This window comes from Penicillium riverlandense, assembly GCF_028828495.1.
Source record: "Penicillium riverlandense strain IBT 135883 chromosome Unknown utg000007l_segment0_segment0, whole genome shotgun sequence".
In the NCBI taxonomy this organism is placed as follows: Eukaryota; Fungi; Ascomycota; class Eurotiomycetes; order Eurotiales; family Aspergillaceae; genus Penicillium; species Penicillium riverlandense.
The window spans coordinates 3332852-3357457 of record NW_026643198.1 but is presented as its reverse complement, the minus strand read 5'-3'; the positions used below and the strand labels follow the sequence as shown (position 1 = coordinate 3357457).

At 53.7% G+C, this 24606-nt stretch overlaps 11 protein-coding genes across 11 annotated transcripts; 7 read left to right on the top strand and 4 right to left on the bottom strand.

Moving 5' to 3' along the window:
• Positions 1–2282: 2282 nt before the first annotated feature.
• N7474_008952 (General substrate transporter) lies at positions 2283–4093 on the top strand (the record flags this gene model as incomplete). Its single annotated transcript, XM_057200362.1, has 3 exons — positions 2283–2756; positions 2820–3748; positions 3805–4093. The coding sequence occupies 3 exons, from the start codon at positions 2283–2285 to the stop codon at positions 4091–4093; spliced, it is 1692 nt and encodes a 563-aa protein (XP_057051063.1).
• A 770-nt stretch (positions 4094–4863) lies between these two features.
• N7474_008951 (glycoside hydrolase family 15 protein) lies at positions 4864–6463 on the top strand (the record flags this gene model as incomplete). Its single annotated transcript, XM_057200361.1, has 3 exons — positions 4864–4932; positions 4976–5952; positions 6013–6463. The coding sequence occupies 3 exons, from the start codon at positions 4864–4866 to the stop codon at positions 6461–6463; spliced, it is 1497 nt and encodes a 498-aa protein (XP_057051062.1).
• A 195-nt stretch (positions 6464–6658) lies between these two features.
• Positions 6659–7244, top strand: N7474_008950 (uncharacterized protein; the record flags this gene model as incomplete). Its single annotated transcript, XM_057200360.1, has 2 exons — positions 6659–6867; positions 6890–7244. The coding sequence occupies 2 exons, from the start codon at positions 6659–6661 to the stop codon at positions 7242–7244; spliced, it is 564 nt and encodes a 187-aa protein (XP_057051061.1).
• A 116-nt stretch (positions 7245–7360) lies between these two features.
• Positions 7361–7911, top strand: N7474_008949 (uncharacterized protein; the record flags this gene model as incomplete). The annotated part of the gene is made up of 2 exons (XM_057200359.1): positions 7361–7677; positions 7773–7911. The coding sequence occupies 2 exons, from the start codon at positions 7361–7363 to the stop codon at positions 7909–7911; spliced, it is 456 nt and encodes a 151-aa protein (XP_057051060.1).
• Positions 7912–8260: 349 nt separating this feature from the next.
• N7474_008948 (beta-glucosidase) lies at positions 8261–10868 on the bottom strand (the record flags this gene model as incomplete). Its single annotated transcript, XM_057200358.1, has 7 exons — positions 8261–9554; positions 9611–9773; positions 9822–10071; positions 10119–10341; positions 10395–10447; positions 10496–10689; positions 10745–10868. The coding sequence occupies 7 exons, from the start codon at positions 10866–10868 to the stop codon at positions 8261–8263; spliced, it is 2301 nt and encodes a 766-aa protein (XP_057051059.1).
• Positions 10869–10922: 54 nt separating this feature from the next.
• N7474_008947 (uncharacterized protein) lies at positions 10923–12083 on the bottom strand (the record flags this gene model as incomplete). Its single annotated transcript, XM_057200357.1, has 2 exons — positions 10923–11280; positions 12034–12083. 2 exons carry the CDS (start codon positions 12081–12083, stop codon positions 10923–10925), a joined length of 408 nt encoding a protein of 135 aa, XP_057051058.1.
• A 246-nt stretch (positions 12084–12329) lies between these two features.
• N7474_008946 (NADH:flavin oxidoreductase/NADH oxidase) lies at positions 12330–13656 on the top strand (the record flags this gene model as incomplete). Its single annotated transcript, XM_057200356.1, has 2 exons — positions 12330–12500; positions 12556–13656. 2 exons carry the CDS (start codon positions 12330–12332, stop codon positions 13654–13656), a joined length of 1272 nt encoding a protein of 423 aa, XP_057051057.1.
• A 793-nt stretch (positions 13657–14449) lies between these two features.
• N7474_008945 (sugar porter family MFS transporter) lies at positions 14450–16323 on the top strand (the record flags this gene model as incomplete). The annotated part of the gene is made up of 7 exons (XM_057200355.1): positions 14450–14474; positions 14527–14578; positions 14646–14721; positions 14777–15453; positions 15504–15540; positions 15611–15901; positions 15949–16323. The coding sequence occupies 7 exons, from the start codon at positions 14450–14452 to the stop codon at positions 16321–16323; spliced, it is 1533 nt and encodes a 510-aa protein (XP_057051056.1).
• Positions 16324–16622: 299 nt separating this feature from the next.
• On the bottom strand, positions 16623–18884 carry N7474_008944 (uncharacterized protein; the record flags this gene model as incomplete). The annotated part of the gene is made up of 4 exons (XM_057200354.1): positions 16623–17303; positions 17359–18025; positions 18077–18450; positions 18519–18884. 4 exons carry the CDS (start codon positions 18882–18884, stop codon positions 16623–16625), a joined length of 2088 nt encoding a protein of 695 aa, XP_057051055.1.
• A 524-nt stretch (positions 18885–19408) lies between these two features.
• N7474_008943 (Major facilitator superfamily domain general substrate transporter) lies at positions 19409–20984 on the bottom strand (the record flags this gene model as incomplete). Its single annotated transcript, XM_057200353.1, has 5 exons — positions 19409–19756; positions 19817–20176; positions 20227–20628; positions 20685–20699; positions 20760–20984. 5 exons carry the CDS (start codon positions 20982–20984, stop codon positions 19409–19411), a joined length of 1350 nt encoding a protein of 449 aa, XP_057051054.1.
• A 405-nt stretch (positions 20985–21389) lies between these two features.
• On the top strand, positions 21390–24291 carry N7474_008942 (Concanavalin A-like lectin/glucanase subgroup; the record flags this gene model as incomplete). The annotated part of the gene is made up of 6 exons (XM_057200352.1): positions 21390–21791; positions 21846–22302; positions 22350–22523; positions 22576–23041; positions 23363–23514; positions 23573–24291. 6 exons carry the CDS (start codon positions 21390–21392, stop codon positions 24289–24291), a joined length of 2370 nt encoding a protein of 789 aa, XP_057051053.1.
• Between the last annotated feature and the right edge of the window lie 315 nt (positions 24292–24606).

The following is a 24606-nucleotide window of genomic DNA, read 5'->3' as shown; positions in this document are numbered from 1 at the left end:
TAGCCAGAGCGCTGGAGATGAAGGTATAGGCAGAAATGATCGCCCTCGGTGGTCTAACGTGGGGTTACATACCGTTTTTGCGTGGAGGGGGCCATATTATCATTTTGACACTATGTGAAACAAGAAATTGTAGATATCCACAGAGCCAATTCAATCAGATCGACCAACAGCCAGGTACAGTGGTGTTCCAAAAGTCTGAAACCAGTTACCCGCGTATGTGGTAGATAGAGTGTTTCAGACTTTTGGAACACCACTGTATTAACTGTCTTAAAGTGACGCAACTGAGCATCTTGCGCATCTTGCCCCATTATTCCCACCAATTCACCAGACCAGCAAACCACTACAGTGAGAGGTAAGAGTAATGCGTCTTCAAAACAACGCTCGAAACCCCGATACCCAATCGGGACAACTCGGAAACTATGAAGCTGGCTAGCCGTCCCTCTCAAATAGGCAGGCCTTTTTGGCGCGGGCTTGGGAGATTGATGGGTCAGTGCGCGTCGAGCCAAACTTTCGAACCGCAGGCGCATACTGTATCTGCTGGGTGACTTCAGTGGCGGCCGGGAGGCGCCACAGGGCTTGAGCGGCAGGGCGTCATGAGCACGCATGATTATGTTCTAGAAAATCGCTGTCTGGGCTTGAGGATGTGTGCCACACAACAAACGAGTCAAATGAAACACGCCGTAAAGACAGGATCGGGGTACGACAGCGGGTTACTCTCCATGGACAACCTCCCGGAACTGCCTGTTTGGGATCCCTACCCCCAGGATTCGGCCGCAACCGCGGTGGGGAGAAGACAGGAAGCAAGAAAGATGCACAGCACCTATGACCTAATGGCTCAGGGCAGAGGGGTCTGTCGTTGGCTCGCCAGGGGAAAGTGGAGATCGTGGCTGTTTTAGCGCGCAGTGAATCATTTCCATGGATGGAAAAAGACCACCTTCTAAGCTGGAAGGGCATAGGCGCACGCTGCTTTTTTGGGTCGGAAAGGGGCTTGACACTCCTTCTACTTCAGGGCAGTTCGGAGAATAAATGACTATGTACTACTGTTGTATGATATGATGGGTCGTGGCCATACAGCAGTTAGTTGGTAGATGGCTGTTTCTTTGTCTTGTGTGACGCCACCAAGCCATCCTTGTACATAACTACGGCATCATTGCATTATTATTACTAGGCGACCTCCTCGGCCTCGGGGGGCAGTCCCTCGACTATGTACTTATGGACAGGTCGCAGAACCACAGTCAGTGGCTGCGGCCTTTCGGACACGCCAAGACCTCGACCGGGACGATTCATTTCGGTTCCGCGACTTTTTTCCGGCCACAATCCCGATGCCGCAGATGGTCTATGGGACAAGGAAGCCCTGGGATTCGCGCAGATGAGGCGGATGGGCCACGCACACAGGAAGGATGTATGCTATGGACTGCGCATTATCCATAATTAGTAACATCGTAGTATTATTATTATTATTATTATCAGTTGCTACGGGATTTCCTCTCTGAGGGTTGTTCGCCAGGGGCGTTAGCCCGAGATAATCGTCGTTTCTTCTCCTTCCCCCCAGATCCCGGGGCCTCCCAATATTTCATCTTCGCCCCGGGCGGAGTGAGTCGCGGGGAGGAAGAGAGGGGCTCCACTCCGCCTGGAGAACCGGGCGTTGACAGGCCGGAGGACGTCAGAGCCCAGGGGCTGAACTGGAAGGGAGCCGGAGGGCCAAAACCGAAAACGTGGAGGACGCTAACCATCTCTGGCGAAGCCGAAGCCGTGGTCCATGGCCTGGCCGACACGGCCCGCACTCATTGGGCGCATCTCGCGTGGTGCTGTGGATCTCCTCCAAGACCCAGTTTCGACAAAATACCCAACTGCGCGAGATGAATCGGAGTACTGGGGGCCGTTGGCAGGCTCTTGGTGTCCGTGCAAGAGCTGGATATGGCCGGGGATGGCCAACCACGGCCGGCCCTGCTCGCCGGCGTGGGGAGAGGGCGAGATGTAGGTGGACCCTGTTCACGCCCGTCTCCGAATCAACGACGGGCGTCTGCGGCTCGGCAGCGACAAGAAGAGGAAGTACTAACAGACGCCCCCTGGTCCCAAAAGTTCACGGCCCCCGTGTGATAATCAATCAACCCGCGAGACTCTGCTTTTAAACCCGGCTGGACCCCGCGCCTGGAGATCTTTCTCTTCATCCACTTTCCTTGATATTCCTCTTCTCCCTTTCTCTATACCCACTTCCGGCTGGATCGGCTTTCAGTTTAGACTATCGGGATATAGAGGCATACGGCGAGGCAATCGACAATATGGCTCGGAAATTCTTGGGCCTCGATGGCACCAAGCTGCAGATCGCCATCGGTCTGCTGGCCGGCATGGACTTTCTGCTCTTCGGCTACGACCAGGGTGTGACGGGTGGTCTGTTGACCCTTCAATCGTTCAACTCTGTGTTCCCTAGCATTCAGACTTCGGGAATGGTCATGCATGACGGCGTACTTACACCCTGGAAGAAGCTTCCACCATCGGTTACCAGTTATCGGACTACGAAGCAAGGTATTGTCGTCGCAGCGTACAACTTGGGATGTTTTGCAGGCTCTATTCCCACCATCTGGGTCGGTAACATGCTGGGTCGCCGTCGTGCGATCTTCATCGGTTCTGCCATCATGATCGTTGGCGCCATTCTTCAGTGCACCTCATACGATCTGGCGCAGCTGATCGTTGGTCGCCTGGTGACTGGATTCGGAAACGGCATAAACACCTCCACTGTTCCTACTTGGCAATCGGTACGTCTCAGTTCAATATCAGGTCTATGGAGTTGGGAACTCTTTTGCTGACTTAATGTGTAGGAGTGCTGCAAGTCCCACCGCCGCGGCCAGATGGTCATGATTGAAGGTGCTATGATTACCTGCGGTATCACCATCAGTTACTGGATTGACTTCGGTCTGATGTTCGCGGACCCCAACCCTGTCGCTTGGCGGTTTCCGCTGGCTTTCCAGTGCTTCTTTGCCCTGGTCATCGTCGCTTTGGTCATGTTCCTTCCCGAGTCTCCTCGCTGGCTCATCTTGAAGGGCCGCGAAGAGGAGGCCAAGGAGGTCCTAGCGACGCTGATGGGTGAGGGTACCGACGAGATGTTCCTGGAGACTGAGTTCACGGCCATCAAAGCAACTGTGCTGGAAATGGCCCAGGGCTCGCTGCGCGACATGTTCACGATGGGCCCGGATCGTCATTTCCACCGTACTATGCTGGCCTACGTCAACCAGATGTTCCAACAGATCTCGGGTATCAATCTGATCACCTACTACATCCCCACTATTTTGGAAGACCACGTCGGATTGAGCGGAGTTGAGTCGCGTCTGATCTCTGCGTGCAATGGTACCGAATATTTCCTGGCCTCCTGGGTGGCTGTATTCACTGTTGAGAAGTTCGGCCGCCGCACTCTGATGCTCTTCGGTGCTGCTGGCATGTCGGCTTCCATGGTTATCCTCGCAATTGTCGACAGCATCTCCTCCAAGCCCGAGAACCTGAACACTCCCGTCGCTGCCAAGGCCGGTATTGCCCAAGCGGTCTTCCTGTTTGTGTTCAACACCTTCTTCGCCATCGGATGGCTCGGTATGACCTGGCTCTACCCAGCTGAGATTGTGCCCCTGCGGATTCGTGCTCCGGCCAACGCCTTGTCGACTTCGTCCAACTGGATCTGGAACTTCATGGTCGTCATGATCACCCCGGTTGCTTTCAACAATATCGGCTACCAGACCTACGTGGTCTTTGCTGTGATGTAAGTTGCCTGGTTCTCTTATCCTGACCGAAGATGAAAATACTGACTCTGAATAGTAATGCCTTTATCGTGCCCGTCGTCTACTTCTTCTTCCCGGAAACCACCTCGCGATCCCTGGAGGAGATGGACCGCATCTTCCGCAAGACCACAAATGTATTCAACGTGGTCTCGCTCGCTCGCAACGAGCCGCACATGTACGGTCCCAATGGCGAACTCCTTCGCACTCTGGATGATGTCGAGGATGAGGCTGTTCGTCGCGCTAGCTTCTTGAACCAGCAACACAAGAAGAGCCATGAGACCCACCGCGAGAACGCCGAGAAGGACAGCGAGAACACCAGCGAATAGACCTCGACGTCTGTCGATCTCCAGCAAATCCTAGACTAGTTCAGGCACCGCTCTTGTTATGTGCGTGATGCCGACGTGAAGGCCGTGGTGGACTTGAGTCAGAACCGCTCAGCCCAATCGGCCGGGTTCAGGTTAGGTTCTTCCGGTCATTATTATTATATTTATGTTTCAAAGAGGAAGGTCAAATACCCATGCTAGACTGAATTTTGCTTTCATCATTAATTTTTTGAATTCCACTTCCGTTTATTACTATGATATATGTGTGTGCCCTTCGGGTTTCCTGCTTTTTTCGTTGCAATAGTGTATTACATTTAGAGGCGCTGGGGCTGTACACTTCAATGCTTTTACTGTCTCCATTTCTTTCCCAGGCTCTCTTCTGCAGCAAGCATTCCAGGGGACATACAAATTTGTCGGACTTATCCTTTTGCCAGCTCGGGATCTCCAGTGTCCATAGACAGGGCGGTTTCTGACTGAGCGACCGCTGGATCCTCTCATCCTTTTACCGATTCGATGTTACCTTGACCCGGCAGCAGCCAAATGCCATTGGCCTTAGAGAGTGTGCCAATAGTTTACCCCTGATGGCTTTATCTTCGAAATATCAGCCCTGATGATCGACATGGCACGAACCAATAGTAACCGAAGACCGCGCAGACATTCAGCTGTAATGTTTCATAGATGGTGGAACCCCGTGAAGTGGGGAGCAGCGATTATTATAACATAATAGCCAGTTAAACCCGGATGTATCACCCAGCGTCACCTGTCTATGCATCATGCTGTTTTCCAATATTGTGGCGATCGCAGCCCTCATGCCGGCCGTCACAGCGTCGACGCTGCGGCCGGTTCGTCCCCAACAAGCTGACCTGAGCCGTTTTTCTCAATCAGTCTCCCGTTGCACTCCAGCGTATACTGAACAACATCGGTGCGAATGGATCTGATGTGGCTGGAGCCTCCGCCGGCGCCGTGGTAGCCTCTCCATCTACATCAAACCCTGACTGTAAGTTTGCACAAGGTAGTACCGTGCCTCGTACAAGATTAACAATATATAGACTTCTATACCTGGACCGGGATGCGGCTTTGACCTTTAGCATGGTCGTTGAACGGTCTCTGGCTGGCGATAATTCCCTAGAATCCCTTATCCACCAGTACATTGCCGCTCAGGCCAAGCTGCAGACTGTCTCTAACCCATCTGGGGACCTCTCAGACGGCACTGGGCTTGGCGAGCCGAAATTCTACCCTAATCTCACAGCGTTCCTGGGTTCCTGGGGCCGCCCTCAGCGGGACGGACCGGCTCTGCGAGCGTCCACTCTTATTGCTTATGGCAAACACCTGATGGCTGCTGGACAGCAGTCGGTGGTTAAATCGAATATCTGGCCTGTTGTACAGAACGATCTGTCTTACGTCGCCGAATACTGGAACCAGACCGGATTTGATCTGTGGGAGGAAATAGAGGGCTCTTCTTTCTTTACGATCGCCGCGCAACACCGCGCATTAGTGGAGGGCGGTGCTTTTGCTGCAGCGCTCGGTCAATCGTGTGATGGCTGTGACTCGCAGGCCTCGCAGATCCTTTGCTTCCTCCAAGATTTCTGGAATGGTACAGCTGTGATCGCCAACCTGGCTGCCAACGACGGCCGCTCAGGACTGGATGCGAACTCGTTGCTTAGCTCTATCCACACCTTCGACCCTGCCGCGCGTTGCGATGACACCACATTTCAGCCCTGCTCTGCACGTGCTCTCTCAAACCACAAGCTAGTCGTCGACTCTTTTCGCTCTCTCTATGAGGTCAACAGGGGAAAGGCTGCCGGGAGTGCAATTGCCATCGGTCGCTATGCAGAAGATACCTATCAAGGCGGAAATCCATGGTAGGCTTATCATATTACCTTCCTGACCCAGGAATCTGCTAACACATGTACTGCATATAGGTATCTATCCACATTAGCGGCCGCGGAGCAGTTGTACGACGCTCTGTACCAATGGAAAAGACAAGGGTCGCTTTCTATCACACAGACAAGCCTTCCATTCTTTCAAGACCTTGTCTCATCTGCTGCGACAGGAAACTACTCCAGCTCTTCCACCACGTATTCCTCAGTCACGAAGGCTGTTCAGGCCTATGCTGACGGATTCTTCTCTGTGGTGCAGCAGTATACTCCCGACAACGGGACTCTGTCTGAACAGTTCAGCCGAGACAACGGCACTCCAACCTCCGCACGGGATCTGACCTGGTCCTACGCGTCGTTTTTGTCTGCCGTCGCCCGTCGTGGTGGCAGTGTGCCAAGCTCCTGGGGGTCATCGCGGGCCAACAAAGTGCCAACTCAGTGCCAGCCGAGCTCCGCAACTGGAACCTATGTTACGCCGGCAGTCACATCTTGGTAGATGAACAGTAAGAGTGAAGATCAATTGGACATAGTCGAAATGACTTCTTTTGCTTCAGAATGAACCGTAGCGTAACTTGCGGGGGAGCGACCCACATGAGCTCTGTTAGCCCTGGCGCACTGCGGCGTAAAAAGAGAGAAGAAAAACTTTTTGAGGCAAATAATCATCAGCTGCCGCCCATCAATCAAGTCTACAATGGAGCTAGAGTCTCTTAATCTGAATGAGCCCGAGCGGAACTGCGAAGATCAGACTCAGTCTCGCTCTTCATACCGAGAAGGGACTCAGCTATTCCACCCGCCCCCCCCCCCTTCCGGTGGACAGTGGCAAGGATGCCTGGCTGTTTCTATAGCGGCCGGCTTCATCATTGAGGGTCTCACCTGGGATATGTTTGTCCTTAGGCACTTGTAAGTTCGGGCAAGTGCTAAGGCCTTTAGGCTTTGCTTTTTCATACTGCGTCTTCCAGGACTACTATTCCACAGTCGACGTGTTCCGCGATTCGGGGAACACCGCCGCCATCGGCCTACGCATCTCGCCATTTTGCCTTATAAAACTGTCTAACAAAGGTTTACGGAATTTCTTACCTATCGGCACGACTGGATTTTGCATGATTTCTAGGTGTCTTCGATTTCGTCAACTGGCCACCCCGGTGGGCTTCTTGATTATGTGCTTGGCTCTGGCGCTGAGCTCGTTCTCCAAAACTACGACTCATCCCATTCTCTCGCAAGGAGTGGCCTATGACGAGGTGCTGGACTGGTGTATTTGCTTGTCATTCTTTTCATGAATGAGTGGTCTATCAACGGCGTGGGCTTGCCTTTGTTACCTTGTGGGTAAGATTATATTTGTTCTATCTTTACGGTTTGCACCAGCGCCAACTCAATGCTCTAGGCAGGAATTGGCATGTCTGGCGTTATCTTTCCAATGACACTTCAATGGCTGCTCACCGAGTTTGGATTCCGCACCACACTTCACATCTGCTCAGTTGTCCTCTTTCCTCCGGTTATGCCATTCCTCTATTTCGTCAAACCACGCCTTCCAATCACATGCGATTCTGTCAGCACTATTCGACCTTTTGACTTGAGCTTTATCTGGACTCGGTCATTCCTCATCTACCGGGTGTGCAATATCGTGGAAGCATTGGGAATTTTCCTGTCTACTGTCTACCTTCCCACCCAGGCTCGGTCCTTAGGGTCACCGACCAGTTGGCCTCGCTCACTGTAATCTTGTTCAATCTGGCATCCATGGTGGTCTGCGTCTTCAAGAGCATGCTGGCGGACCGCTAACGAGCAACAATCTGCATCCTTGTTTCCAGCGTCGGCAGCGGCCTCTCTGTGTTTCTTCTCTGGGGATTTAGCGTGTCATTGGCACCACCCTACGTTTTCTACATAGCCTATGGCTTATTTGCCGGCTCGTGGTCGTCCACCTGGACCGCCGTCACGCGAGAGACATAACAGCTGAAGCAACTGGCAGATCCGGCGATGGTGCTGGGGATTTTGGAGGCCGGTCGCGGCATCGGCAATATCGTGAGCCGATTCTTGGGCGAGTCACTCATCTCCAGTAGAGCTTTGAGTAGTGCGTACGCCTTCGGGGTACCTACGGAAGCCTTATCATCATCACGGGAATTACGTCTCTTTTTGGTGGTGCTTGCGTCCTGGCGCGGCCTTTGAAATGGATCCGACTCGATAAAGCCTGAAATTACTCGCTAAAATAGTACTAGAGTGAAAACAAGAACCTTACCGCCTCCATATCATTGCTTTGAAATACCATCTACTTCCAAAGGAAAAAGATCGAGAGAGTACCCTAGATGGTAAAGGTACTCTCGAGGGGCAATTCCCGACTCGAGTGGCCGACCCAGATCTTGTAGGTTCCACGCTGCAAGGCCCATTGTTGAGCTCCCACATTCCAAGTGCTCAAGTCTCTTCGGGTCAGCGAGAAAGAGACAGTCTCGCTTTTTCCAGTTGCTATCGGTACCTTTTCGAATCCACGCAGTTGGCGAACCGGTCCGTTTGGAATCCCGACATAGAGCTGCGCAACTTCATCCCCGTCCACGCTGCCAGTATTATGCACAACTGCAGTGACTGTAACAAGTTCGTCCCACAGGTGCGGGTTGCCGCCTTGCATGACTGTCGCTGACGGTGGGTACTGTGATGACGGCTGGTCTGTTTTGCGCAGGCTCAGGTCTGAATACGTGAAAGTTGTGTAGGAGAGCCCATAGCCAAACTCAAACCGTGGAGCAATATCCTTCTCATCGAACGCTCTGTAATCAATGAATTGGCCTTCACTAAAGTCAGACTGCGGGAACAGCCAGTATTTGCCTTCGGGCTCCGAGGGACGGAGCAGAGACCCGTAGTCGTTTGCCTTTTTAGCCACCGTGTACGGCAGACGACCAGACGGATTGGCTCGGCCATACAGGAGATCAACCAAGGCTCTTCCGGTATTTTGACCGGGCAAGTGGGCAAACATGGCCGCGGTAATGTTTTCATGTTCAATCCACCCATCAACCAACCGAATTCCAGCATTGTGAATAACCACCACTGTATTGGAACACTTGCCGGCCACATTAGTGATTAGAGTATCGCTGTAACTGTCACTCAGCCCCGGACGGTCATAGCCCTCAGTGGAATAGGCATTGACAAAAACCAAGCATACGTCGGTCGTCGTGTCGACATCAGGGTCTTGGGAATCAAAGTTCCACATGACAGAGCTGCCGTCAGAATATGCTTGTTGTTGAATCGCACCCAGGGGGGTATCAACATAAGCGGCCGAGTTCATGCCCGAGCCCCCTCCAACATACAACGTACTGTTCTGCGTTGCCTGGGCAGAGGAGACCCCTGCAGGCTGGGTTTCCAGGAATTCTGGGCCATGGGCATCATACCCAAAGACTGACACAAGCTTGGGAGACTTCAAGGGCAATGCATTGTTTGTGTTTTTGACCAAGACATGGCCCTCGATGGCACCTCGGAGCAGAATTGGTTTCGAATCGGGAGATTTGCCAATAATCCTCTGATGCGCAGTAGTCACATCGGTGGGCATTCCAATTCCTGGGCGTGGGATACTCTTTTCCTGGTCCAGCTGGTACCAAGTCGCCATAATTCTAAACAAAGCTTGTTTAGCAAATTGTGCGGTCCCTGCACAGAGGGAATTCATTACCTGGTCACCATATCGTCCAGCCTAGAGGCTTTCATTGATCCATTGGAGATGGCAGTTGTCAAATTATTACCCCACATGGTCGATTCAGGCATGACCATGTCCAACCCAGCATTGGCCGAGGCGATGCCAGCCCACTGTGCGCCCCAATCAGTCATCACATATCCTATCAAATTAGTTAGGTGCCAGGCTCTCGCTAGAGACAACTTCTCACCTTGAAATCCGAGCTCGGTCTTCAAAAGGCCGTTCATTGTCTTGCTATTTTGGCAGGCGTAGGAGTTGTTGATGCGCTGATACGAACACATAATCGATGCAGTGCCTGCCAGGACAGCATCCTGAAACGGCCATAGGTATAATTCATGCATCGTCTTGTCGTCGAGGTTCGCGCTGACTGATTGCACGTACTCACCCTGCGCGTTGTCCCCGGGGTATCGATTTGTCTCTTGTTCGTACGCAATAAAATGCTGCCATCTTAAGCAAGAGATGCATATTGCTGGTCTTTAAGTCATACCTTGGTACAAGCCCCAACCCCCGAAGATTGTGCGCCTTGGACAGTCTGATAGACAAGCGCACCGCTCAGGTAAGGATCATCTGAGAAGCCTTCCCAATTGCGTCCGCCCTCAGCGATACGCCCTAGCGGCCCGACAACGGGTCCTAGCATCATATTGACACCCTTTCGGGCAAATTCGGCTCCCATGTGAACGGCTCGCTGCCTTGCCAATGCCTTGTTCCAGCTGAAGATCATTGTCAGTGCCTACTTGACAAAGGACAGAAAATGCGTTAATACCTCGCTCCAACATGGATTCCGCTGGGCCAACTGCTGACATAGTCGGTATTTCTCTGTTAACATTAGTCCGCAACCCGAGAGAGTAGCATGTCACTACAGACCAGCCCATTCCCTGCATCCGATACACACATCCCAGGAAAGCCCAACCGCTCAATGGGCGGGATATTCCCGGAGCAGCCATTGTCGGCGGCATATCCCGTGGTCAAGTTCAGCTTCTCTGCGGGGGTGAGCTTATCCACAAACACTCTGGCCTTTTGGTAGGCAGATGCCCAGGATCCAGAGCCGGTTCCTTCCGCTGGATAATTTCAATAAGCCTCGCTGGTGCAAAGCAAGAAGGGATATTATCTTACGTGATGGATAGACTGGCGGAGACTGGCCGTAGAAATAAGTGTCACTTGTAATGTTTTCAGCTTGAGTGACCGAGGTCAGAGACAGGCTGAGCAATAGCCCCAACGCGCAGGTTGTGGGTCCCATAGTGATGGTTGAATCGGTGCCGGTCTGGCTGTTATGGTACTCCGGCCACCCAATTTATAGCTCGGGGCCTCGCGGGTGGCTATGAGCACAATCGCGACTCATCAATTTGACTTCGACGTCACCTTCCCCCTCTCTGCTCGGATTGCATTGGCCCGGGCTAATATCGGTTCTCGATCTGGCACCAGTCACGTCGCAGCGGCCGAAGTGGGGAATGGTGCCGTGTTGAATCTGCTGGCGAGAATCTTGCGGGGGCACAACCATGTCATTCGTCGTCCAGAGCAGGATCTCGCGCGTGTGGTGCACATTCCATCGCCAATAGTTCCGAGTCGGGGCAATGCGCACGCTGATCCAGCTTGCCGAGGGAGCCGTGCCATGCGTGACATCGTCGTGTATCAGCACGACGTCGTATGCTCTGCTCCAGACACACTTTGTTTGTGCTGTGCTTGACTGCAATAGTCATCATCTACCCCTGGCGGAGCCACCCGCTTCCCCGCTCCTTCACAGATTGACGCTGTGGGGCTCTCTCGATGGCCATGGATAATTGTGGTCGGCTCTACTTGCTTTAAAAGAGTGTGTCACCTTGTCTAAACAGCGTCAAGAAAGATTTTGGATGGTGTTGTTGAAGCCTGACATGGTGATAATAAGAATAGTCGTATCGACTAATATTGCACCACCTCTATTCCAAGTCGGCCATGCGAGCGAGTATTCCCAAGAAAGGAGTGCGAGAATAGTCTTGACGGTTGCCAGCACTGCTAATGGGCGCTATTTCTGCAGCCACAAGTTCCGAGTTGCCAATGGGTGTTTCACGCTTTTCCTATGGCTGCCTTCAATTTGTGACATGTGGGATTTGCAAAGGCCTATATTGGGATGTCTGACAAAAACGCAGCTCTATTTCGTCCATGTTATGACCGGGCACGATCAATCCCTAAGCCATAGCGTGAGTCCCGGTCAGTAATCGTATATATTGGAGTATCACGGCTGGAAGATATGTAGTTGGCCTGAATGGTTGAAAACAAACTCTGAATCACTCACACAGATTCTAAAAGCTATAACATCCATAAATTGAGCTAGTAGTAGCTAGGTAGCTTTTTCATTACCTTAGTACGTTGGGAGCGAAACTGGGTGCAGAACCTAAATAGGAAGTCCTCCCAAATGGGTATTTCACGTGACCGGCCCAATCATCTTCCGCCTCGGGGACTTTTGCGGATTCGTCATCTTGGAGTGTAAGTCTCCTGCAAATTCTTTTTCGTGGTGTTTCTGCGAGATCCATACAATAGGCTTGACCGACCCGCAATTTTCCTTTCGGAAGTCATGGCTATTCGTCTCAATCAGGTGGGCGGATCGAATGGATTTCAAAGCAGCACGGTGGAGTCAACAAGATGCCGATGATATGTAAACCGCGCCGAAGCAGCTGCTAGTCTTGACAGGACAACATCTTCTTTCACCATTCCGACTATCGACATGGCCTTGCCGGATGTGGATAACCGCCCTGCCGAGGGCATCTCGTACTTCACGCCGGCGCAGATACCTGCGGCCGGCTCTGCAGCCCGTCCGCAGTCCAATGGCCAAGAACCACCCAAGCTCTTTCAGCCCTTCACCATCCGCGGCGTAACTTTCCCAAACCGCATTGGCGTAAGCAGTCAACCATGCATTATAAGAAATGCCCATCGGCTAACGCATGCAAAAGCTGTCCCCGCTGTGCCAGTACTCGGCACAAGATGGTGCCATGACCGACTGGCATCTAGCCCATCTAGGCGGAATCGCCCAGCGCGGCGCAGGCTTCCTCATGATCGAGGCCACCGCCGTCTTGCCAGAGGGACGGATCACGCCCCAGGACCTGGGATTGTGGAAAGACGAGCAAGTTGCACCGATGAAGCGTACCATCGAGTTTGCCCATAGCCAGGGCCAAATTATTGGCGTGCAGATTGCCCACGCTGGTCGCAAAGCGAGCACCATTGCTCCGTGGCTCTCCGGCGCCGTGATCGCGACCGAGCAGGTGGGTGGCTGGCCAGACCAGGTGAAGGGCCCGAGCGATGTGCCATTCGCAGCCTCATTCCCACAACCTAAGGCGATGAGCAAGGCGGACATTGAAGAATTCAAGGCCGCCTGGGTGGCTGCCGCCCGGCGCGCGGTGGCCGCTGGGGCTGATTTTGTGGAGATTCACAATGCTCACGGCTATCTCTTGTCCTCTTTCCTGCACCCCTCTGCCAACCGCCGGACCGATGAGTATGGCGGTACCTTCGAGAATCGGATTCGTCTGACCTTGGAGGTCGCAAAATTGACTCGAGACGCAGTGGGACCGTCTGTACCAGTCTTCCTACGCGTGTCTGCAACGGACTGGCTGGAGAATAGCCTGCCAAACGAACCTGGCTGGCGCTCCGAGGACACAGTCCGCTTAGCCGAAGCGCTTGCCACCCAGGGCGCCATCGACCTCCTGGATATCAGTACCGGCGGCGTCCACGAAGCGCAGAAGGTCACTTCGGGGCCCGGGTTCCAGGCGCCGTTTGCCATTGCCGTCAAGAAGGCGGTAGGAGACAAGCTGGCGGTTGCCGCCGTGGGCACCATTGACTCGGCGCATTTGGGAAACAAGCTTTTGGAGGAGGATGGCCTGGACTTTTCGTTGGTCGGTCGCGGATTTCAGCGCGATCCTGCCATCGTATGGACTTGGGCAGCTCAGCTGGGCGTGGAAATCGCCATGGCAAACCAGATCCGCTGGGGATTTGCGCGGCGGCGCGATGGTCAAACCTATCTCAAGACGAGCACCGTCAAAGGGTCCATTTTCGATTGATCGGTCATGTACACTGTTCGTAGCTGGGTCTATACCCTAGATTATAGACGATAGAATTCATATACGTACCTAGAGGGAGATGGTTTTGCTGAGACTAGCCTAAACGGGACAGGAAGGAGCTATCGGTATGCCGATCCAGACGCGGGCCGGCTGTGTGTGGCGCTCTAGACTAGTTACATGCATAGAATCACCTTCATCGTTTTCGGGCATCAGACAGCCCTTTTTCACTACTCGAAGTAGTCAACACTGATGAGACATCACGAATCTCCACATCATCTGTACCTTCATTCACCGAGTGCCGCGACTGTCCGCGTCCCGCCTCTGAGACCTCTTCTGACTTCGTTCCCGCGCCCTGACACACCAAGTCCGCCGTCCCTTTGTGGGCGACTCCACAATGCCATCTTCTCCTGTTTCTCCCACACTTTCTAAGTGGAGCCTCGCCATCCAGCGCGAGACCCTACGGCCCGGTCACAATTTAACCGAGCAAATTCAACCGAGCAAATCCACCGATTAGCCAAGCCTCCGCCAATGACGTGACGGTGTACTCCTCCCCGGGATCCTGCTCCACGCTCCTCCGCATTCGCGCCTGTCGATCGTTTCCGCTCACAGGGCTGTGCCTTGGCCTCGGAGTGGTGCGATGACGTGCCGGACGGCCGCGTCGCCTTCACAGCGCAATATTTAGCCCGATATGGAGCTCCACATCTATGCCGATTTCATTATATATACGGTTCTCCGCCGCGCGTCCAAATGGTGTTACAACTGTAGGTAGGGTCATCTGGGTTACTTCGCAATCATGTATCGCATCACCAACATCTACGGTATGTTTCCTTGAGTTTTGTGGCCGCAAGAGACAGAGCTAATATGCTTCAGCCCTCGCTGCGTTCGGCACCATCGGTGGAGCCCTTTTTGGCTTCGATGTGAGGTATGAATCTCACCCTATCTTCTCCCATGAAATAGAAAGACAATGTGTTCCCTAACGGTAAAACTAGTTCGATGAGCGCCTGGATCGGCGCCCAGCAATATATGGACTATTTCGGCTCCCCCGATTCAAATCTCCAAGGTGGAGTATGTCTCAACCCCTCCAGTCTCTCAATACAGAGCTCATGCCGACACAAAACAGATCACTGCGTCCATGTCTGCTGGCTCCTTTGCCGGTGCTATCGGAGCAGGCTGGTTGTCCGATCATCTTGGCCGGCGCTACGCCCTCATGATCGCCTCGGTGGTGTGGATTATCGGTGCAATGGTCCAGTGTAGCGCGCAAAATGTCACGCACCTAGTCGCTGGCCGTGTGGTCAGCGGTCTTGCCGTCGGGGTCACCTCGTCACAGACATGTGTCTACTTATCAGAATTGGCGCCGGCACGGATCCGCGGGCGCATCGTCGGCATGCAGCAATGGGCCATCGAATGGGGTATTCTGATCATGTTCCTGATTGCGTACGGCTGCCATGTTGGCCTGCCCGGCCCGGCGGCATTCCGCGTTTGCTGGGGTGTGCAAGCGATCCCCGGCCTTGTTCTGTTCATCGCGCTCTTCTTCTTCCCCGAATCGCCTCGCTGGTTGGCCTCCAAGGAACGGTGGGAGGAGGCTCTACAAACCCTGGCGGATCTCCATGCCAAGGGTAATCGTGAAGATGTCGCTGTCCAAGTAGAATTTGAGGAGGTCCAGGAGGCGGTCCATCTGGCTCATGAGGCGAAGGATCTTTCGTTCCTGTCCATGTTTGGACCTCGAGTCTGGAAACGCACTCTGTGCGGAATGTCAGTCCAGATGTGGCAGCAACTGCTCGGCGGAAACGTTGCTATGTATGTTCTCGCCCGTTTTCTGTGAGCTCGGTCCCTAACTCGGCTTCCAGGTACTATGTTGTCTATATCTTTGAGATGGCTGGCATGGTATGTCTTTCTTTCCTTCTTCTTGCTCCCTCGAAATTTGGCGACTTTTGGAAGAAACTGACCTAAGCAGACCGGCAACACGACTCTCTGGTCATCCGCCATCCAGTACGTGATTTTCCTGGTTACCACAGGCTTCATGCTTCCAATCATTGATCGCGTCGGTCGGAGATTGCTCCTGCTGATTGGAGCTGTGCTTTGCATGGCTATCCACTTTATCATTGCGGCGGTCATGGCCACCAAGGGCCATGCCGTGCCGAACGTAGACGGTAACTCAAATCTTACCTGGGAGATCAAGGGATCTGCAGGCATGGCAGTTATTGCCTTTTCTTACATATTTACCGCTGTTTACGGACTTACCTGGGTATGTTGATCCTCATGGTTGATGTCAACTCCCACTGACCTCTACAGGCCCCCGCTGCGTGGATCTACGCCGCAGAAGTCTTTCCACTGAAATATCGTGCCAAGGGAGTAGGAATTTCAGCCGCCACCAACTGGATTTTCAACTTTGCACTGGCGTACTTTGTCGCCCCGGCCTTCCACAACATCCAGTGGAAAACCTATATCATTTTCGGGGTCTTCTGTACCGTCATGACCTTCCAGGTGTTCTTCACATATCCGGAGACAAAGGGTCGCACCCTTGAGGAGATTGATATGGTCTTTGACACGGATGTCAAGCCGTGGAACACCAATGAAATCCATGATAAGTTTGGCGAGGAGATTGAGCGACACATGGGTAAAAGTGGCAAGGACGCCCCTGGCGTCAGCCATGCAGAGGAGGTTTGAGCTGCTCCTGAATGACAGATTTGTTAAGGACAGACCACTGTCGGTGATGATACCGAGCATATGAAATGAATTTAGATATAGAACGTCGGCCACGCGCCAGTATTTTGTATACGCCCGGTTCTATATCTTTCTACCTTTATGTTTCTCTCTCTCTCTCTCTCTCTCTGTGTGTGTGTGTGTGTTTGGCATTATTATGCGTACGGTTTAGGATGCATGTTGGTGTAACACTCTATGAGATCTATCTATCCCTAATTTCTATCCATGTCAAAAAGAAATAAATACAAAACCAGAAATAAAGTCTACAGCTTGCTCTTAGGCGGCTGGTTCTTGAGGAGTGCCTCATTCCACGGATACGGGTCAAATACCAGATCATTGACCGGGTTCTCCTGGCTGGCACGGCGGAACAGGTCCTCATAAACCTCGCCGTCATACCGCCCCAGACTGCTATCAAGTTGCCAGTCAGGGATGGCCCAGGCATCGACCAAGCGGATGGCATGCGGCCTGATCTCGTCCAGCAGCTTCATCACTGCCGTGGTGCGCGTGAGCGTGATTTGTCGCACCGTGACGGCACCCGACGAGAAGAACTCGGCGGCCTCGCGCTCAAGGGTGTGGAGCGCGTAAAGGCGGAACAGTTGGTGCATCAAGGCCTTAGTCTCCGGGTCCAGGGATGCCGACAGCTCAGGAGAAGAGACGGACTCGTAGAAGTTTTTGACTACCAGGTACTGGGAGTGAGCGGTCGACAAGCGCCAGAAGTCAACCAGGAGGCTGTTCCATGAGCGCTTTTCGGCGTCGCGATGCTTCAGCGCCTCGAATGTCAGATGGGCAGTCCGCCACGCGAAGGCTGCCACAATATCCGCGTCCTCCTCCAGTACGTCAAAGGAGGCTCCCTTATCTCGTCGGTCGAGGTAGGTCTGGAGAATGCGGCCGGTGTCGTTACCGGAGGACTTTCCGCTTAGGACCGCACGAGCGGATTTCAACAGCTATGTTGCGGTGAGTTTCAGATCAGCCAGGGCAAGGGGGGGGGTTTTGACGTACGTAGCGAGCGACTTGTTGGGTCAACATATAGTTGTCACCCTCCCAGGTCAGCGTGGGCAGATAGTCTGCGTACCACGGTCCAATGCCGCTGTAACTGCTGTATCCGTGGCCACCGCAGGCTCGGCGGCAGACCTCCAGGCCTTCTCCAGCCGTGGTACTGGCCAGCGCCTTGAGACCGCATGACGTGGCGTGAAGATCTGCCAGTAAGTCGGCCCCAGCACGTAGCTCCTCCGGGCCAGCCCCGCGGGAATCTTGGCCCGGCGAACTGGCTGCCTTCATGCGGGTTTGATTTTCCTGATACAATCGCATCATGCCGCGGCCCGTGAAGTGCAGTGCGTACATGGACGCCAGCAGTGGAAGCAGGCGGACCTGCACCATCTTATAGTTAAGGACCTGGTTTTCGCCAGCATGGGCCTCGGCATCGCGGTCCTGGAACTGTCTCCGGACGGCACAGTACCGAGTCGCGATAGTCACACCGCGAGCGAGCACCCCACCGGCCTGCAACACAATATTCGACCGCACCCACGTCAAGGTGCCGTACACCAAGGACGGCAGCGCAGGTCTCACGTACTTGCTCGTGTCCTTGTCAATGCGGGAGAAGCGGGCCAGCATGTTGACGTGGGGGACCTTGACGTTGTTGAACAGCAGGAATCCGTTGTCCATGGTGCTGCAGATCTGTGAGCAAATTGGAGCTTAATCCCCCGGCGGTGTTACTTACTTATAGCCGAACTTGGGTCCGATGTCCCCGACATACACATTCTCCAGTGGTTGATGCGTTTGTAGGTCCCGGACCTGCACCACGAAGGGATGAGGGCCAAAGTTCTTGCCACCAATGAACAGCTGAGCCATCACGACGGCATGGTTTGCCGTGCGACCAAGGGAGCCAATCCACCACTTGGAGGCCGTCAGGGTTGGCGAGTGGATGGTAAAGGTCTTGTCCTCTGGGTTCCAGGTGGCGGTAGTCTCGAGACCACGCACGTTGGACCCGTGGCCTAATTCCGTCTGGGCGTAGCAGCCGATGATCTGATACTTCTGGGCGCGCTCTAAGAATAGCTTGTGCTGCTCCGGGGTTCCTTGGTCCCGGAGGGTGACCTATAGTGGCAGGAAGAGAAAGAGTCAACGTGGAGCTGGCGGGGATCTATTTCGAATGGCACACGTACCAGGAACATGCTCGCGTGCAGCCCGTAGGGAGTGGGCTCGCCGATCAAATCATTGGCGGCATGGAGCTCCTCCATGGACCACTTGTGTTGCTCAGACAGCTGTTGCAGACGCTTGGCCTTGGCCAGGGACCGCTGTAGGCGCTCGACGCGGCCGAGCGAGTGGTTCTGGGACTTGTCAAAAACCTTTTCAGGCTGGAGCAGCGCCAGGAGCTTCTGCTGTCGCTGCAGGGCTTCCTTGGTGTGTAGCAACTCAGACAGCTTCGCGACATTGACGTTCGACTGCGCGCGTTCCTGCTGGAGCAGCTCGGAGCCCTGCGGGCCCGACGGCTTGAGGGCCTGGACCCAGGCGGGCGGCGGAGAGGGCATGGTTGGCGAAGGAGAGATCGAGAGGAACAATTAGAGAGAGCAGCAAAGGGAGTGAGATGACAATTGATGGCGACTGGCAATATTTAATTGTGTTGTCGGGAACAATGATTGAGTGAGGGCGACTTAGGCCGAGGGACAAAAAGTTGTTACCGCATTGGGTAATAGCCGAGGCTCAGCTGGATCGGGAGACCCTCAGTCAGGGCCCGCCCGAAGACCGCCGAGTTCCAGCGCAGTCGGCTCAGCCTGCCCCGGGACAGCCCACCGAGATCGGCGAGAGATTATTATAGTACTAGTTGTATGCTATGGCTATGATGATGATGATTATTACCCGGTACCTACTAGCTAGTACCGGCTCCTCCAGCATTCGTGTATTATTTCCTATTCCCCCCACTATGTATGTACTCCGTCCCATCCAAACAGGGACTTGACGGCACGTGAAGTCGGGGTGATCTCTTTCGGATCTGATAACGAGATCCCGGGTGTAGTTGTAGTCAGGATTTCACATGCTAGTCTAGTCTCGACTCCTACTCGCTGCGTCTCTCCTTCGACGCTCGTGGCAATCCCAGCCAGGCCAAGAAGATGGCCCCCGAGAGCCCGATGATGAACGGCTGCAGTACGCCAACTCCCTTGGCCTGCGCGAGCGCACCAACGGCAAAAGGGAGGATGGCCGCTCCGCTACCTCCAAAGGCCGCGGCGAACCCGATGGAGCTGACATGCAGGTGACGCGGCAGTAGTTTGGTCACCATCACCACCGCGCCCGGAAACAGGGGACCGAGGAAGAACCCTTGCAGGGACACGGCCACCGCCGATGCATAGAACTGAGGCACCAGCCACAGCACCACCCCGAATGCCATCGAGCAGAGAATATAGGCCTATCCCAGAACAGCGGAGTCAGTGGTCGGGTCCATACCACCAAGGGGAGCGATACTCACCGCAATGGCAATCTTCTCGCCAACACGCGGCGTCACAAAGCCCAGAAGAACTCGTCCGACCGTGATACCTAGCCAAAACCCGGTGGCCGTCATCCCGCTGGCAAAGCGACCGCCATGGCGAATGCGGATCATAAAGGTGACAATCCATCCACCCAGTGCGACCTCGACTCCGACGTAACCCAACAGAAATAGCGAACAGAGCCATGTCACGCGAGCCGAGGGGCGTTGGAAGAGCGCCGTCCGGAGGCCCCCTTTCTTGCTCTCGTCGTGCGAGTGAATATTCGCGGCGCGGAAAACGGCCCCGGTGGATTTCCAGAAACAAATGCCGCAGGCCACCAGCTCAATGGTCGCACATCCAATCTGATTCGTTAAGTATGGAGGCCGCACAATCACAGACGAGTACCACTCACCATGACAAAGTAAAAATGGTACCAGGGCAGATTGGCTCGGGTAATCATCGACGTAGCCGCTAACGGACTGAGAACAGCCCCAACCCCATAGACTCCGTGAAGGACGCCCAGTAACTCGTTCGCGTTGGCCATGTTGCCAATCCAGGCATTCCAGGCGGCATCTTCCAGCCCATTCCCGAACCCGGCAAAGATGAACGAGATGACCAGCACCGGGTAGGGAGGGTGTAGGCAGTTGACGATGTAGGCCAGGAGGTGACATCCCGGCCCTATCAGTCCCACACCGCGTTGACCGAGCGTGGTATGGATGCGTTGGTTGAGAAAGGCCGCGAGGGTGTAGCCGACCAGAGGCGACAGGAAAACGAGCGATACCACTGTGTACGAGAGATTGTAGTACGTTTCTAGCTGCGAATAAGTGAGTCCTCGAACCCGGCTTAGTCCATAACGGAGACGGATCTTACATATGGAATAAGAGCCTGCAATTATAGTTGGTGAGCGGTAGTCCGAGGCGAATCTTTTTGACCAATGCAACTCACACCGTAGGCGGCATCGTTGGCGCCCATGACCAGAAAGCTCCAGAAGGTGCACAAGGAACGGCAGACATTGCCACGAGACTGGTTCCATTTCTCCAGGGCAGGAAAGCTCTCTGAGGAATCGTGAGAGGCCAAGCTGGGCGGCAACTCGGCATCGCGGGGCATGGCCTCTAGGGCAATATGGCTGGCATCGTGCGCTTCCTCCTGCACAACCCTGGGCGATGTCATGGCGGAGGAGCCCAGCAGAGATGCGATGGCTGAACTTGAGCCTGATGGGCTGGAGGAAGAAGACACATCGATCACTGTGGAGGTCTCTTGGCGGAGATTTGCCCCGCGCCACGACGAGTTAATCGATGGTCGGCAGAACTTCGGGGACGGGTGAACCCGCTGATCTCCGGGTTTGTCGAGGCCCCGGTGTTGTTGGGGCCTGATGGTTCGAGCCTGCGCATCCAGATCCCTTCTGACAGGTGTAAGAACTGCAGAAGGGAATCCTATCAACCGTTATTATTCGAATCCATGTGCCAGAATCTTTTCAGAGAAATATTGGGATGGCAGTGTTTATCCACCAATCACGCCAGTAGCCCCGGGGTATAAAGCCCAACCCGACCCGCCTGTCTCCCGAGCTTCAAAGCCATGAGCTACACAAACCCCATCCTCCCGGGCTTCAATCCGGACCCATCTATTGTTCGCGTCGACCGAGACTTCTTCTTGGTGACGTCAACATTTGAATACTTCCCCGGCGCCCCCATCTATCACAGCCAGGATTTAATTCAGTGGAAGTTGATCGGCCATGCATTAACAAGGCCCAGTCAGCTCCAGATCCACACCCCAGAGCCCGGCGGGGGCGTGTGGGCGACCACAATCCGATACCATCGCGGTGAATTTTATGTCATTGCCGCAAGCTTCCAGCGCTATCGCCCACAGCAGGACGACCGTGTATGGCCACAGGGGTTCTATGTCAAGACCACTGATATTTGGAATGACACAACATGGTCCGATCCTGTGTACTTTGATCAAGTCGGATTTGACCAAGATGTAAGTCATGTCGCGCACATAACCTCTTTCACAGTGGGTTGACTGCGCCGCTAGCTCTTCTGGGACGATGATGGCACAGTATACCTCTCATCCACATATCGGAAAATGAAACCCACGCCCAATGCCAATCTCAAAGACTTTGCCATTCATATCTGCACGGTTGATCTCAATACTGGAAACTCGACATCAGAGCCAAAGTTGATCCGTGACTCGTCCTCGGGCGTCGCCGAGGGATCTCACATCTTCAAACGCGGCCGCTACTGGTACCTCTTCACAGCGGAAGGAGGGACTGAAAGTGGACATTGCGAATGGGTCAGTCGCAGTGAAACTGGGCCGTTTGGTCCGTGGCATGTCGGGCCGAACAATCCCCTCTGGAATAATGGAGTAGAAGACGATGTACAGAACACAGGCCATGCGGACCTGGTTGAAGATGCGCACGGACAGTGGTGGGCGGTTTTACTGGGAGTTCGACCTATGCAAGTAGAAGGAATGTGGGAAGAGTCTGTCCTGGGTAGGCACCTTGACTCTCGATCTTGTCACCGTACTAATTCCGTGCAGGCCGAGAGACCTTTCTGGCACCTGTCGAGTGGAAGGACGACTGGCCCGTGATTAATGGCGGTCAGAACATTAGCCTTCAGTCAACAGGCCCGGGCTTGTATCAATTCAATCCGCCAGTTTCTTGGAAAGATGACTTTTCCTCGCCCCTGTTGCAGATGGGCTGGTATCGAAAAAGTGAGTTCCTGGGTTCCTTTCCAAATCGAATACCAGGCTCACCGGGTGCTAGATACTCCCGTTAAAACCGACTTTTCTCTCACAGAACGTCCGAATCACCTGCGGCTCTATGGGGGGTCTTACCATCTTTCCGTGCCCGCCTGCCCAACGCTGTTCCTACGAAAACAAACGCATCAGTTCTGTACGTGGGAGACACAGCTGTCTTTCCTTCCCGTTTCTGAACACACAGAGGCCGGAACGGTGGTCTGGTGGAATTACTTCACATTTAGCAGCCTTGGCATCCGGGCTCAGGATGGCAATCGTATCATTCGCTTTCAACCCTCCGAGGGCAATTCTGTGGAGTGCCGTCTAGATTCCAGCATGGATGTAGTTCTTGTGATCGAGTGTGGCAATTGCTATCAATTTGGATATCGTCTAGTGACGGAAAGCCACATTCACTGGCTGGGTCAAGTGGCCAACCGGGATGCGACCAAGGCGCCACCTGTGGGTGCGTCTTTTACGGGGATGATGTTGGGCCTGTATGCGTTTGGTGAACGGCAACGTTGCTTGACACCGGCCGACTTTGCTTACGCGGAGTTTCGATAGACGTTGTTACTATTCGGCAAATTTAAATCGTGTTTGATGGGTAATGGCTGGAATTGCCAACTCTATGGACTGGGTTTCATATACATATGTGGTATGTCACGGGTCAGAACCAGTCCTGACAATATAATCGTACCGATCTTATCTCCGATAAACTCCATGACAAATCCGTCTCGAGTGGCCCCCCATTCTTTCGACCTCCCTGGAAATAAAAACGTCAGAGTGTCTACATCTTGACAGCCTGCTGACACCTCTAGTGCTGACACCATGCCTGAACATCCGCAATCACTGGTCACGGAGCCGATCCTTGTGTCCGATGATGGTGGAGAGAGGGTCGACGACTGGTCCGGACTAGCCGATCCGCAAGAGCGCCGTCGACGCCAGAATCGGATCAACCAGAGGGCCCATCGTGAGTATTTAAGATTCTTCATAGAAAAAACTGCAAGTTAACTTTTGTTGTTTTGAAGGAAAACGAAAGCGCGAACGAGCGAACCAAGTCACTCGCCCGCCAACCGTGGTGATATCCTCTTCCTCCCCTGCCTCGGCCGTCCAGTCAACCGCGCAACATGCCGGGGACGTGCGAAATTGCGGAGACTTGACGATCGACTGCAGACTTGCAACAGAAATGGCAGAACTTTTACTACAAGACCTCGCCCAAGACGCATACAAGGGCTACTTGTTGGGGTCTCCGGCGTCCGATCACTTGTTGGTATTGACCAAAATTAACGTCTTTCGGGCATTGGTACACAATATGAACCTGATTGGTTGGTCAATGGAGAGGATGAACGACGATGCGATATCGCCCTTTAATACACCGCTGCCGGGGCACTCTATACCGGATCAGATCCCTTCCACACTGCAGCCTACTCGACTTCAGAAAAGCGTGATACACCATCCATGGTTGGATTTCTTTCCTCTTCCTAGAATGCGCGACAACCTGATCGCCGCTGGGGACGACTGGGACGACGAGCAGCTGTGCAAGGACATCATGGGATTCTGGAACGAACCGGACAATGATTCCGGGCTAATAGTCTGGGGAGAGCCGTGGGATGTGCGTAATTGGGAGATGACAGAGTGGTTCTTGAAGAAGTGGCAGTGGGTTGTGCGCGGGTGTCCCGAGCTGATGAACTCGACCAATGCATGGCGTGCGCGGCGGGGAGAGAAGCTGATTTTCCGCTATCTCTAATGATGCATCACCCCAAAGAAGAATAATAATAATTGTTGATGATTCTTGAACACGAAACTTAGTCGGAAATGCCGGCGATACCACATCTGCCACTGCTAGATCCGCCGCTAATGCATGCTGCTGACGCGCTAACTGAGCCTAAATTTGTCCAGTCTTTGGCCCTTTAGTTTAAGCCAATGATATGACAGCAATCCCAGTTGTCGGTGTTCTGTATAGTAATTACTGATAAATTACTATTCCTTGGCCTTACTCCAGAGAAACCAACAACATTGTACTACATGTAGTCCAGCGAGTCTCAACCCGAAATGCAGTCTT